Source organism: Callorhinchus milii, unplaced genomic scaffold (assembly GCF_018977255.1).
Source record: "Callorhinchus milii isolate IMCB2004 unplaced genomic scaffold, IMCB_Cmil_1.0 Scaffold9, whole genome shotgun sequence".
Classification (NCBI taxonomy): domain Eukaryota; kingdom Metazoa; phylum Chordata; class Chondrichthyes; order Chimaeriformes; family Callorhinchidae; genus Callorhinchus; species Callorhinchus milii.
Genome location: NW_024704750.1, coordinates 10,987,034 through 11,002,773, shown reverse-complemented (window position 1 = coordinate 11,002,773; position 15,740 = coordinate 10,987,034). Strand labels below are relative to the sequence as shown.

The 15,740-nt window shown below is 36.5% G+C and overlaps 1 protein-coding gene across 2 annotated transcripts in view; it reads right to left on the bottom strand.

The window, feature by feature from the left end:
- Positions 1-203: 203 nt before the first annotated feature.
- Positions 204-15,740, bottom strand: part of dph6 (diphthamine biosynthesis 6) — a 109,277-nt gene continuing 93,740 nt past the window's right edge. For both annotated transcript variants that reach the window (XM_042338264.1, XM_042338265.1), the window contains exons 14-15: positions 13,099-13,495; positions 204-2,178 (exon numbers count right to left, since the gene is read on the bottom strand). In XM_042338264.1, coding sequence (XP_042194198.1) covers positions 2,060-2,178; positions 13,099-13,495 — 516 coding nt within the window. In that variant the 3' untranslated portion in view covers positions 204-2,059. The remainder of the gene's footprint in view (positions 2,179-13,098; positions 13,496-15,740) is intronic.

Here is a 15,740-nt window from a genome sequence, read left to right as displayed (position 1 = left end):
CATTGCTAATTTTCAATGTTACCAGGTGGCTACATCTTAATATGCTAATATATACAGTCAGTTAATGTGTACTGAAACAGTAGTCACAACGGCAATGTTAAATGAATAATAGAATGGAAACAATTTCAAGCACAGAACTGTGCAGCACTTTTTCTGCATTTTTTTTCCCACAAACCTGTTGGTTGATAGCTCTTGCTGTCCAGCAAACCATGTATATACCTGAAGCACTTCCACTCAATTGGTTACATTTGTTTAAAGTTGATCATTGGTGTATCTCCATTCTCTTCATAAGGCTAGACTGCAGTAGTACTTTTATATAAAATATGGCAAGCAAATAGTTCTATTTGCTTGCTATATTTTATATTCCTTATTGACAACTGTTTAAAATATACATACATATATTCCACACATTACCTTAGAATGGTAAGAATTGTATAAGCAGACATTCAGTTCCATGAGCTACTACTGCCACACTTGCTCATGCCCACAATACGCTGCCAAAAATGAATCTGGTTTCCTGACATCATGCATCTCTTAACCACTAATGGGTTTACATCATTGGATATGTACTTTATTTACAAGCAAGAAGATTTATCCCACGGGCATGATCAAAACAGAAAGGAAGAACACTGTCTCGCAATAGTGAAAACACATCTGTAAGTGTGACCACAGTTCTGTGGTAATATTATGAGAACAGATGCAAACATGTCACTGGACAATGACACTCACTACACAAATTGAGAACCATTTCCATAAAAACATTACATTAAATATGGGGAGGGGTTGGTGGATTTGAATTTCAGCCTTAACTGGCAATCAATGACACAAGCCTTTATCAGTTGACAAATTGACAACCGTTCAAGTTGTCAGGCTCGGCTTCAAGAAATGAAAGCCAATGAGAGAGATGGAAGAAACCTAGTGGCCAATTCATAAGCACTACTAATTGCATTTGCGAATTGGGACATCCTTTGAGTCTTATTAGTCTGAGAAGATCATTGCATGTTGGGAAGGGTGAAATGCATTATTTGCCAATGATACTGGGCGGGGCAGAATGAAGTAATTGACACAATCCAATTTGCTGTAAATTAAATTACACTTGTTGGCTGATCAAGGAACACTCATTGAGAGTCTGTGGTCATGGTTGCCTTCCACTCTTAGTTGGAATGCGTGCAGAAGAAAATTGGATTTAAAAAGTACACATGTGGAAAGAAAACATTAAGCAAGGAATGCACACAGGAGAATAAGGAGACTATGTTATTGGTAATAGTGGTTTGAAGCCATTCTTTTATTTCTTCAAAGTACTATCACACGGGTACTTCATACTCATAAAAAATTACACATAATTCAACCTTACTGGTGGGATATTCTCGATTTCCTTGAAAATCGTAAGTTGCTTAACCTATGCAAAACCAATAAAAATGATTTTTTTCTGAGAGGTTCTACAGTTTTTTTAACACTTTTAAGTCCAGGACAAAATTACTCATCATGCAAACTGAGTTTTACAAACTGCTTTTTTTCGCATTTCAGGAGGAGACAAAGGACATTTACCACCCTTTACGAGTTACTGAAGTATATTTTTCATCAATTATTATGCAGGACTTAAAATGCTAAGCATGCAATACTGGTCGATGGCAATAACATAGTCTTCTTATTTGTGGGTCAACAAGAAAACCTTATAGAAAATGGTTCCAAATTATAAAATTAATTTATACTTGTGCTCTATCCACAAGATATAAAGAATGATTGTCTTTTCTTTGCCAAATTTTACAGAGCAGTCTTTAGACACAACAGTAAAGCCAATAATACATAACACTTTTTTCTCCTTTTATCAGTTGCCAATAAATGCAACAGTGAACTTTGGCTGGAAATAAGAAGGCCATTGTTACTAGGTAGACAGAAGTGTTGACAGAAATGTTATTTGAAGTGATTGCAGATGCATGCTGTTGGATCTGCTAGGATAAACACAGGTGGGGAACTTCTTTGGTTTTCTTTTTTAAAAAGGGAGGAAATTGATTCACAGTAGCTGGCTAGTACTTATTCTCCATCCTGTCTTTAATTCTTAGATGCTTAACCAACAAGCGATGTGCAGTATTTCCAGGCCAGGCAGGTCTGCCACAGGTACCAAAATAAGAGGTGGGAACTTTGAACCCATCAGTTCTTCCAGACATCTCCTGAACTCTGGAAAGATAATGACAACAATGTTAAATATATGGTTCAATAACTTACTCACTGCAGAACTTAAAATTATCACATTTGGAATGCACATAAGCATTGATTGAATCAAAAAAATCAAAGGGGGTGCAACTGAAAAATATGGGCGTCATCCTACAACTGTGCACCATTAAAAGGAAAGCTGGAGGGCAGGCTTGCTTGAAATGCTCTCTCTGATACTGATGATTTTTATATGGTGAGATAGCCACCACATAAGACCCACAAGCTCTTTGTCTTTGCAAAAAAAAATCAATCTGTAATGTCTGAAATATTCTCACTTTGTTTGCAGCATATGGTAGCTGATTTCAAGCACCTCACATCAAACGCTTGAATCACCCAAGGACAACCCCTCAGAGTATAAATCCCATACATGGCTTATGCTGTGAAAACGAGTCCCACCGAGGATTGGATATCTGGTACTAGGATAAGAACGCAGTCCCTAAAGATGTGCCCTATGGTCAGTGGAGCACTTAACCCATTGACCAGGGCCTATATGATTATTCAGAGTTATTGATGTCCCTTAGTCCCTAACAGATTGTGGAATATTCACATCTTCTTACTGTCAAAGCATCTGGACACTAATTGGATGCATTAGAAAGACAGTGGCTTTGGCTTCATTGCTGGCGAATTGAAGACCTGTGGTAAATGATTCAAGTTTGATTGTTCTCAATGGTGGCTTCATTTTTTGCTGGGTGATTGTTAATTATTTTGTATTTTTTCTGCAAAATTTAATCAAAGCTATCTTTAAATAGTGAGTTTTTAGAAAATGAGTCTCTGTGATAAAAAAAACACTAAGACAAATTCTTAAAATGAGATCAAAATGTCTTAGAATTGGCTGCGGGTGCAACATTTGCAATGTGATGACTGCCCCATAGTTGTTAGAATACAATATTAATATTATTTCTGTACACTCAAGGTGATCTCCTTTTATAACATATGAAACACAGTAACCTATTGTGATCAAGATAATATCATAGTGTGAGGATTTAAAGGGTCTAATATATTACAGTATACTAAAATCCATTTTTTTTTAAACAAAGAAAAAGTTTATCTTTGATGGAACTCCTGGCTACTATTTGAAAATACCAACTCACTCGGTTATTCTCCACTTGGTAAATAATATATTCCGACAGTCAGATAATACGCAGAATTATAGGTAATCTTAAAGTGTGTTAGTGACACTGGGTGGCAGTGACAGTATATGACCTCTCTAGCACCACAGCAACATAATTACCACCGATTACAAAAACAACAACAATGTATATTTATATAGCACTTTTCACGTAGGATAATATCTGAGTGCCATTTCACAAAGATGGTGTCAGATACAAAGCAAGGCAGGAGGGGTGGTGACCATAGGCGCGGTCGAAGAAATAGCTTTATAGGAGGAATTTATAGATAGAGAGGGAGCAGATGAAATGGTAGAAGGAGGGAGTTCTCAAAGTTAGGGGCATAGTTACTGAAGGCTTGGTCACCGATAGACTTTTGGAAGGGTGGAGGATGCGCAGCAGGCCTGAGTTAGCAGAGGAGAAGAGGGAAGCAGAAGGGTGAGATAGAAGATCACACAGATAGAGGTCATAGGGCATAGGTTGTGACGCAATTTATAGGTGAAGGTGAGGACCTTGAAATCCATCAGTTGGAAGACAGGTTAGGATCAATCAAGTAAAAGAATTGTTCTGAGAAGTGTGAAAGATCATCTCAGCAATGAAGCAAAGGAACCACATGATGGTAAGCACATGGATCCTTGTGTTGCAGTCATGAGATATTGGAAAAATAAGATTATGAAATCAAGGGAATGTCTCTTTAACTAAGACATATTGCACTACATAATTGTCCCAGGACACCAAGTTGCATCTAAAAACAACAACAAATTGCATTTGTATAGCGTCTTTCACATCAGGAGGAATCCCAAGGCACTTTATCTAAATGATAAAGCTGGACTTTTTTGGTGTGCAACTGGATGTGCCCACTGACTGGTCACTTCTACTTGCTTGTGTTTGTTACCTTAATGTCTATTATGAGCTGGCAACATAAACAGCAGGTGAAGTCACATTCAAATGTATTGCTGAATACCTAACCTCAACCTTTTTCAAATTCTAAAGTTAACAGAATATACCAATGAACCTTTAGTGGTTAAAGGCAGGAAGAAAAGTGTGAAAACTCGTGTGAAGGAGTCACATTTAAGCGACACTTTGCATTGGATCAGTAAGCATCAGCAGCTAAACCATGCCATGACTTCATGAAGTACTCAATGATCTGAAACAAGCAAAAGTAATGGCTAGGAGCTGAATAACAAAAGGTTTGCATTTATTTGTCGAGAGTTGGCTGCTGGATACAAATACGCTGCCTGCTTCATGCAGAAATTTATTCATTTCCAATTGATGAGATACTTCAGAGAATGTTTGTACTTTACAGCAAACTTCCCAATTTCTTATTAACTTATAACTCACTTATCTTAATTAACTTATCTTCACAGTGATCCTGGATGATTCACAAAACCAACAATATTATCAGATCCAATGGTTCAACAATATGAATACAGGGTTTCAATTTAAAGCTTGCAACAATGAGAGATTTCATTCCTCACTCTTCACGTTCAATGCTATAGCACATAGTTCAATGCACTTGTTAATAATATTACTCCTAAAAATAAGAGAAGCATTAAGGAGTTACTCAGATGTTTCAGGCAATAGCATTTTAGACCTGTGTAAAACTGCCTAGTCTTCTGTCCAGGGCCACATTACATGGCACCTCATATATCCCTACTGGATCATTTTGTCGAGCACTTACTGCAAGTTCAGTAAAACTAACAATGTGACTATATTAGTAACTCATTCTCAGATATGGAATACAATGAATGCCTTGAATCCTAGAAGCAGAGTCTAGAGCTGCTCAGTGACAAAAGCTTGTAGTTGAAATTTAAATTTAGGTATTTACACAAATATGGACTGAAGTTATGTGTGGCTATTCCAACCTGGCAATGCAGCTTAATGTAGATACTCTCCATCACTATATACTTGTGTGAGACAAGGCTTAGTGCCGACAGCTATGCAGGCTAAACATAGAACGTGGTTTCAAATGGAAAACAACCTCAGTGGGGCAATGTCCAAAATACCTGGGTGAATCAGTTTGTTGCTCTTCAGGAAAGCTTGTCATCTTTTATAATAGGAGAGTTATTTCTCCTCCCCTTCATTTGTCACTACATGGCAGGTATCGATGCGTAACTAGCCAGAAGACACTGGTGAAGCTATCAATATCATTGCAATACTTTTTCTGGCCAGAAGGAGCATCTGGAACTTAACTTTGACTCCAAGGAAGTGATATTTCTGATCTAATTATTAATTAAATAAGAAAAGTACCAGAACAATACAGGAATGGAGAAGACAGATAATTTAACTTTAATTGCACATATATATCTACAGGATTTAAAAAAATATATAATTGACATTCTTTTCAAACAAACGTAGTTAACAAATACTATTTCTTGACATATGACTGTTTTAAACAAAGATCATTTTAGTTTTACCCTATACTAATTTAATATATTGCATAGTAAATGCGTGTTGATGTAAAATCTGTATCTGACAGGGCTTTGTGCTACTGCAGGCAACAACAAAGTTCTAATGCTGCAGATGGATTTCATTCAATTGAGCTTCAACACTCTGAATAATTGATTTCTTATGTGGGGCATATATGACTGAAACAGGGATAATGCCTAAGCATATGCTTAGAGGCCTGAAACAATTACAATATAACTATGCGTGCCAGAACATATGGCTTCATGCCTTTACCAAAAGAGGTATACTTTCTTTGAAACTTTACACTGGTTAAGTTCTAAGTTCTCTCAGGCGCATCAGAGAAATCTGGCTGATCTTTTAGGATTAACATTTATTCTTGAGAATGCAATAACAGGTAGCAAATTAATTGTCAGATTCTAAAGGTACCGATCAACTGCAGACATGGCTCAGTTGTTTTTTGACGAAAGTCTGCCCTATATTTAGCTAAATCAGTTTCTCATCTGAGAACCAAAAAGGAGTCAAAGGCCCAGAGAATAGTAGAGAAAGACTACTTTAGTACAACAGAGTTAGTATGACATAAAATGAAAGCTCACAAGTATTCAATAGTCAGGATCAGCTCAGTCAGTGCCTCAGGTAACATACCAAGAAACTGGAGACTCAGCAAAGTAGCATGGAAATTGAGGTTGGGTCATCAACCTAGTCCACATAAATAAATCTCAATAAGAATGAAAGGGATGTATACCAAAAGGTAAGAAAGTTTCCAGCTGCTTGCTTTTTTTTAAAAAAATGTTGTTTTTATCCATCTCAACTCTTTCTCAGTTTTAGTCACAGCCAAACCAAATCTGCACACTGTGAAAAGGAATGTACACTTTCTTCTAACAGCAGCGCCACTTCATGCAGTCCAGGGTTGGTAGCAGCACTGAGACTATTTGGCGATTTTCTTCATGCCTCTGGAAGTAGTAAAACAAATCTGTCCCCCTCACTGTTTTTGTTAGTTTTCACCTCACTGATCAAGGAAGGCTGTGTAACTAGAAGTCGTGAAGTCACAATTCAAGACTTCGAAAGCATGCTTGAGTGGCCTTACACAAATTAGTCATTTATATTTTGCCTATTAACTATGCAAATTGGTGAAATTGTGTCACAGCATGACGAATGACAAATATTGCAAGGCCCTGCTATTTTAACATGCTATTAAAGACTGAGGAAGTACACATGAACAACCGCTGGCTTTTTACACTATATTTGAGAAAACATTTCAGAATCATCCAGCCTTCTATCGATGTGTTAGTCATCCATTCACAGCTATTCAGCTGAGAATTACCATAACAAAATAATTGAGATTTCATCTGCTATTTAGGTATGATGCATGCACCTTCACCTCAAGAAACTATTTTAAATGTAATCTCCTTATTTAAAGAGCAAGGAAAATAAACACAATAAAAAAGGAATTATTTTAAGGAATTACTATGTACTCTTTCATAAAAGGGATTGTTCAACACCCAGAGTGAGCCACAGGTCATACTCTGTTTAACGTCTCAGGTATGGCAAATGCACATTGTCTATACTTGTCTCTTACACAATTCATCAATTTGGCTCAATTTACTCTGGTGAACCCACTCTACCACATTGCTTTACTAGTTGGTATTTTAAAACATAAAAGTTTTATCATCCAGCAGACATGATATAATGGGGTAAAAATTTCACTCAATTCTTTGAACCAATAGTTTTCTTAGTTCTATAATTCACTAACCAAGAGTAAAATGAATAATTTACATTTTTAGCAAAAATAATATACGTTAAGCTTAGATACTTTTTAAAATAATTTTGCAAAACTGCCACTGAAATAGCGTATTCCCAGGATCAAATAAGAATAATGTAGTTATAGGTTCTACTATTCCCATTTGTACAATACAAGCCAAGAGAAATAAACCCAGTAAATTTGTTGTCAGTAATATTAACTCAACAGTAATCAAATAATGAATGTCGTCTATGACATTGCACAATGCTTTGGAAAGCTAAGTGAACATCAACTTTAGACACTTTAAATAAAGTAATCAAGAAGGAAAAGATCAAGATGTCAGTATAAGATAGTAATCTAGTGGAAGTATGATCATTAAGCTCTTTAATTCAGATATGGAAAACATATGGCTTTTTCCAAATGAGTATGTTTTCTGAAGAGCTTATTTTAAAACATTTAACACTGCAATATCATTTTATTAAAGCCATCATTTTGCTCTTCATTTTCTACAAAAAACATTGAATCTCTCCTCTAATCAATGCTCTGACCCATAAATAAGCCCCACAGCATCAATCAAGGGCATAACAGCACATTGCTGGAAAAGGTAACAAATTCCAGTTCAATGGCAAGAAAAAAATATTGTATAAAATGAGGGTGCTTCATTTCACTTCTCAGCTACGTACACTTTCTTCTATTGAAGATTTGATATTCATTTGTTTTACTATACAAACTCACACAATCGATGCAAAAGTAACTGACAATATTTTCGAGAGATCTTATTGCAAAACCAATAATTCTATAAAGAAGGCTTTGTGGTAATCAAGTCAGATTTTATCTTTGTTACTTTACTGACTATCAAACTGAGAGCGACAATAATAGGCAGTTGTGGTTGCTCAGTTTTATTCTACTTATTCACATGAATTCAGACTAACAAAAGCACAAACTTTTTTTCAATAAAGTTTGGTAAATATAGCTGGGAAAGCAACAATTTAAACCTGTTCAGAAAATATTTTTCAGTTTTGAGCAGAATGCCTAATTTTAGCAGAGCAAAGGAACTTGAATGTGAAATTACAAACAAAAGATGAATTGGTCAGAATTTAAAAGAAAGGAGTTTCTGGCATAGTAAGTAATATTCTATGCTCGTCTTATGGCTTCAATTGTTCTATACTAAGTACTTTTTTTCTGGAAATGAGAGATAAGTCAACTATTAGTAATGTCAATGTCCATAGTGTAGTAAAATAAGTTATTGGGTCTACAAGTCATACTCTGCAACCAGAATTCCTTCTCACTTAAACAAACCTCTAAATTACAAGCAGTAAAGCTATTGTAATTCCAGCATGGAAATTAATTTATCTTTAGCTCACTCTTTTACTTTATCCTTATCTTATTGTGTCTCTGCCTCCTGCTTATAAGTACCAATTACCATTGCTTTATTTTTCTTAGGCTTTAGTTTTTGACATACCACTGTTAAGTTTCCAATTCTCAAACAATACCTTAGTAAAATGAACAACTGGACAGTTTATCGGTTTGTAAATAGTGTAGTGCAATGATCCATCTTGGGACATGATATCACAAATTTGATTCTATGTGCATGAAGAAATAAATTACTCCACGAAACTGCACTGCAGCAAATTAACACTGCAGCAGAAAATATACAATTTTCCTAACAGCCAATATGGAAGCTATAAAATTGAGTTTTCAAAACAGGCTGTTTCAGAATATAAACATATCCAAAGCAACAATTTTCCCTTTTATCTTGATATTTTCTACTGAAGGAAGCTCCTTATTCCTCATGAATTTCTTTTATATGTTTTCCCTGCAAATCAAGAACATGGTATGCTAAGAATCCACATGTCTTTGCAGCACAATGCATTGATGCACTCATGTGTCACATCACTTGGCCACCAAATGTTTGATTCTGTACTTCTGACAACTGTCTGTTATCCCTTTGTTTTTAAAAATAATCCTTGCTATTTGATATGGTGCCTTATCACGTCTTTTGAAACATTTCACAGAGTAAAGTGAATTGACTGTATATTTTGTGGGCGAAACACAGCAGCCAATTGCACACAGCAGTGTCTCACAAACAGTTGTGAATTGAGTGACCAAATTATTATTTTTTCCTCATTTAGTATGCAATTGGCTTGTTTTTTCGGCATTTAGGACCATTCCGAAGGCCAAAGAATGTAGCATGATGCATGACTAATCCACAGCAGGGAAAGTAAATCTTTGCAATATAAAACGTATTAATTCATAGCACATATCAGTGCACCCTTAATACAGAAAAATTACAGTAATGAGGCACCGCTGAATGTGTTTGTTTATATATGTATTACTCGCTTTTCATATAGTGCCTCGGGCTGTAAATGTTAGTATGTGGTAATGGTAGTAGGAGAGCATTACAAAGAAACAAAGGGTGTCAAAGAGATGTTGATCTTTCTGTGACATTTTCTTGTGAAAAGTTTGCTCACATTTCTTTTGTGCTTAGCACATGGAAATTGTGGACACAAAGCTGCATACTGTCATTCTGTGCTGCATTAGAGTCCTATTCTTTTGTGTTTAAATTTAAAAATGGGATGGGTATATTCCTCTCATTAGGTATAAGTGTTAAAGAAAATAGGTTTATATCTACAGAACCCTTTTTCAGCACACAATGATCCTATCAAGTAGTCGTGATAATACGTTAATGAAGATGTCTGAGAATTTGACCCTAAATGACAGTGGGCTAAAATTATGGTTGAAGTCTTAAGTGAGATTTGATCTCATAGAACAGGAGTCAACAATGACATTTTGTAGCACAGGGAATGGAATTGATTTTGTACATGGCAGACTTTTGACCTGAAGCATAATTTGGTTGTATCACAATTGTTCCAAGTGAGCTCCAATGTATTATTAAGTGGTTATCTGACTGTGTTTAGGGGATAGATCACATGCCAGGCTGGTAAATCCTATAATTAGTCATTGTGCTACAACAGCACTACAGTAATGTGACTGAATGTACAAAAAGAAACATCTGTAGACTATTTTCTTCCAGGGAGGCAGCAGATGCTGGAATAATTCCACAATAACGCCATAGTGTGTATTGTGTATTGGGTAAATCATATCATTACATGTCAAGAATAACTAACTCGGTTTTTATATTACAGTTTTGTTTTGTTATTATTGTTAAAAAAAACTCAAACTTAGGCAGACCCCATGGGATTCATTTCCATGAATGTACAATAAAACAAAACAACTGTAGTACTGAGTCACAATATCGACCAGAAACTAAATCCAGTTTAGAGGATTCTTTTACCAGGTAGTCTCTGCCTAACATTGATTTGTGGTCACAGAAATTTGTGTTGTTTTGTTTCCTTTAAACATTATTATTCAGTCATAAGTCAGATTTTAAAAACAGATTCTAAATTCAGCCCACTAATGGCTTTCTAAAAGAAATTGTATAAAATGAGGGTGTTTTATTCCACTTCTCAGCTACTAACACTTTCTTCTATTGAAGATTTGACATTTATTTGTTTAAGAAAAATTGTTATTCCCCACTGTCACATTTTAAAGAACATTGTACGAACTCACACAATCGATGCAAAAGTAACTGACAATATTTTTGAGTGATCTTATTGCAAAACCAATAATTCTGTGAGGAAGACTTTGTGGTATTCAAGTCAGATTTTATCTTTGTTACTTGACTGACTATCAAACTGAGAGCAACAATAATAGGCAGTCGCTGAGCTTACGCTGAGGTTACGCACTTTTATTCTGTTACTGTTCTGCTTATTCACATGAATTGAAACTAACAAAAGCAGAAACCTTTTAAACAGGGAATCTGGATTTAGATCAATAACTGATAATCAATGCTGACAGTGAGTTACTTAGGACTTAAGTCTATTGGCATCATGAGCTATCAGGTGGACATTAAAGATCCCATGGCGTTATTAGAAAGAAGAAAGGAGTTTCTCCCGGTCCTCTGGCCAACAATCCCTAACTAAAATTAATCTCTCACTCCATGGCTGTTTGTGGATCATTGCTGTGCGCATATTGGCTGTCGCATTCTCCCACAAAACACACAAGTTACTCCACTTTACAGTACACCTTGTGAAGCACTTGGATGTCCTTGTGATGTGAAAGGCACTATACAAAATGTAAGGTTTTATTTATTATGCATACAATGTACATTTACATAGCGCCTTGCACATCAGGAGGACGTCTCAAAGTGTTTGAAGAATAAAGCACGAGCGTTCTGAATGGTGGCACGGTCCCAAACTGAATTCCTGCCATAAACTCACTATTTTAAAAAAAATTGGGGGTCAGTGAAGTTTCCTGATACATTCGGAAATCCATCACCATGCTTATGAGTATCCGAACCAAGCTGAGACTTCCAAGCATCCCATTTGGAAATCCCAGAGATAGATTGTTGGAATGGAATGCACGCTCTCTCCCTGGAGGGACACAACCTGCCCACCCAATTCCGTAAAGTATTAGGCGCAGGTTTACAAGAGTCAAGGCTTGAGAACGCCAGAGTGTGTGTTAGGGTAACTGTGGAAGTCTAACCAGCAAAAACCGGATAGCTTGCCATTGATATTGCTGTCTAGCAAGCATTGCCACTGCTTGTCCAGCTAGGACCACCCTAACCGTTAGGGTTTGGGCTTGCAGGGTTAACAGGAGCTGAGTGGGATGACTCCCTGCCCCCAGTGACTGGTCTGCCCTTCTTGGGTCTGCTGATGAGCCAGGCTGGCTGTGCTATCATCAGCAGTGCCTTGGAATACTGCGGACCAGCCTGGCTCAGGAACCGGATTCCCAAGACCGCTACAGAGGGCTGGCTCGATTCCGACATTCCATTGCCAGGCATGTCACTTTGAAGCCAGTTCACCATTGACCATTAGTTTTTCTTTTTTTAATATCGAATTGTATTGCATGTTTTGGTTTGAAGTGTTTCCTAATAATACTGTGTGATATGGTGACGGCAGCAAGAAGTACGGAAATGCTAATAAATTGCATAGGACCTGAAGTCACATGGCAGCAAGTCACTGATGTGTTATTTAAAGATTTCCCCCATCCAGTGATTCACTAAGAAAATAAACTTCACACGACAGTTACTGTTTGTTAATGGGTTGTTAACAGAGGATCTGTTATTTTTCATAGCTGGCAGTGTACTGAACAATCCTGCATAAAGGTTCAATTTATGGATTTGGATTCTTGATACCCAGCATTTTATATTCAGGTTAAGTATATTTTCATACAACGGTGTAAAAAAATGTCAGTTGTTTATTTTAATGGATACACTACTTTCTCATGCAGTGTTCCTTACTTCTTTCTCATCAGTCTCCTCTTCCCAATGTACCAACACTACCCCCTCATTCAGGACACGTTAACTCTCATAACACCAAGAGATCTGCCTTTGGTTTATCTAGGAGGTATGCTTGATTGGTGCAAAAATGAATGTAAAGACAATTTTCTCTCCCATATCCAGATTATTTTGTGATGACTGGGGATACTTATTCTCCAGGGAAAATCCATAACATCGATAGGCAATCAACCCAAGATTCAAACTCTTGTTGCTTGGCTGCCAGAAGTGTTACAGCTTTACTGTTACTGATTTCTGCACACTAAACATTATTGTCAATGTGATAGTCTTACCTATTTGCATTGAATTAGCATCTATGGCATCTTTCTGGTAGAACGTTCTGAAACACAGTGGAGTTTGGATGATATCTTGGGGGAGCTTATCCAGAGCTTGCTGCAACATAGTAGCGAGTTCTTTCATCACAATGTTAAGGTGCAAAGAAGTTACTGATGGCAAGAGAAGGCTCAGGGTCAATGAGATAGCAGCACTTGACAAGAAGCTTGACTCTACTACTTCACAGTCAATTTTACAATCATCCAGTGTCTGATTCATGCTTAATGATTTCCGCTTGCAGGGGTCATCAGTTAGGGCTACAACATGCCACTCTACTGCTGCGTCTTTTGGGAGGTGAGACACCACTGCCACGATCAAAGGTCCAAAGACAGCCTTTGACTGACCATACATATTCTCCTGTAAAACATAATGAAGAGATATCATTGGTATGTACATAAATCACAAGTTTGGTGCTCACAGACATGATCTATTAATTATTAGTCGAAAATACATGGAATCTGGCAAAACTGGAATTAATAATTGTATTTCTACAGTTGTCATCTTATCAGTACAGAGACACAATTTCAAATGAGGCAACCTGCCTGGCAACTGAAAACACGTACAAATTATTTTCTCGATATTTTTTAAACCGTATTTTTCAGTACACTTAGATTGTATTACAGAACAAAAGTAGAGGGGAGCTCTTTTTTCGACAAGTGTGTGCGGGTCTACATGTGCATGGGTATTTGTATTGAACTAAAAATGTGAATTAGGTCTGGGAATAATTTCAGGATGGCACAAGGGTCATCTGTGGAAAGAGCTGAAAGGAAGCTCATGTGACAATATCCTCTGCACTTGCAATATGTTTCAGAATAAACAGAGCTATCATAACTCACTCTTGGAACTAAACACTTCACTAGAATCCAGCGTTTTTTTACTTGATAAACAAAAGCAGTGAGTTATGCATTTTGCTTTCATTTTCTGAGTTGAACGTCCAAACATTAACATTTGCCAGACCGGTCTTAGTATAAGCAAATAACTTTCCATGTGTTTTTTATTTTACAGATTCCTGCAACTATTGCAGCCATTCACCTCCACGGATTGCTCCAGCTGCTTGGAGTTCAAGCAAATTGCCCAGCCACTTATCATGATAAGGGGTGACAGCAAACATAGTCAGGATTATGTTCCATTTTGACGGCAACATTTCCCATTTCCCAGGGCAGGAACAACATCAAAATTTAACATTTAGCACAAGTACATTCAAATGAAGCCCCAATCCCCGTCTCACATTAGTTGTACTGTACTATACATTGCCAGTATACTATTCCCATTATAACTACACATCTGCCTGTTCTTACACTTGGGAACAGGTCCCAATTTTGCTGCATTTTTGGGGGGCTCATGTTTTCTGAGCCCAGAGTTAAAAGAAAAATCACAGTGCTTTACTTGATTCTATAAATGGCCATTTACTTTTCATACAAGGCCTGCTAAACTCATTGTATCAACAGAACCCTTTCTGAAACTTGAAATCTTTGTACATTGATGCTGTGTTTTTAGTTCAAGGGCACACAAAGAAAAACCACCACAACAATTTGCACTACAAAACTATACAATACTGAAGAGATCATTTTAAATTAATTACAGAACAGCCAACTGCTGAGGACATTTTCCGTCTTAATCCAAACAAAAGAATCCAGGATAACATTATCAAATAGATCTTCAATTTAACACCATTTCTCTGGATTTCCACTATCGTTCAAAGCATTTGCTCAGGTTATTTTTAAGAAAAGATTAACCTACAGTCAAACACAAAGAGGAAAGCTCAATTTCTTATTGAAAATGGCACATTCAAAACAATCTAGGATTTGATCATGATCATATTCTGATACCTCTTTAATATCTATATAAAATAACAAAAATAGAAAATACAGCCAATTTTGAATCAAATGTCAGCATTTGCTTGTTGCTGTCCTGTTGCCAATACTTCAGGATTCACACATCTGACCTGGATTTGATTCTTTAAACAACAAGTGATAATACATCCCAGAAAAAAGCACACCTCTTTCTATGGTTTACTTTTCATGAACACATCATTATTTTGAAATAATTTTTGAAAATTAGGAAAACAAAGAGAAAATACACAGATCAAAGTCATTTTAAACATTTTTAGACTGTCTTAAATGCCTGGAATCACATAAATTTTATGATGGAAAGATCATTACAACTTTCGCATCTCATGGACCGTACAAGGACAGTATTTTACTTTGTACAGCATTAAATTTCAAGTAATTCCTTGTTACAAACAAATCGTTACAATCTAATCTCATAAAACCTTTAACGTAACAGTTAAAATTTAGAAAGTAATGTTAATCGCAGTGACATAACAGCAAGGGATCTATACGTAACTCTAAAAAACAATTGTACCTACAATAGGGATTCATTTTCCCCAATTGGTGTGCTTGGTTTTAGAACTCGATGGGAAATAAATTAGTAAATTAGTAAGAGAAAAATAAATAACTGCACGCACATCTGCAAGGGCATAACACTTACTCCTCTTTCAATACACAGGATCAATTTTCACCCACTTGCACTTTGTGAGTGGTGCATAATAATAGGTTACACATACTCCGTTTCACAACTCAGTTACTAAATTACTGTAAAG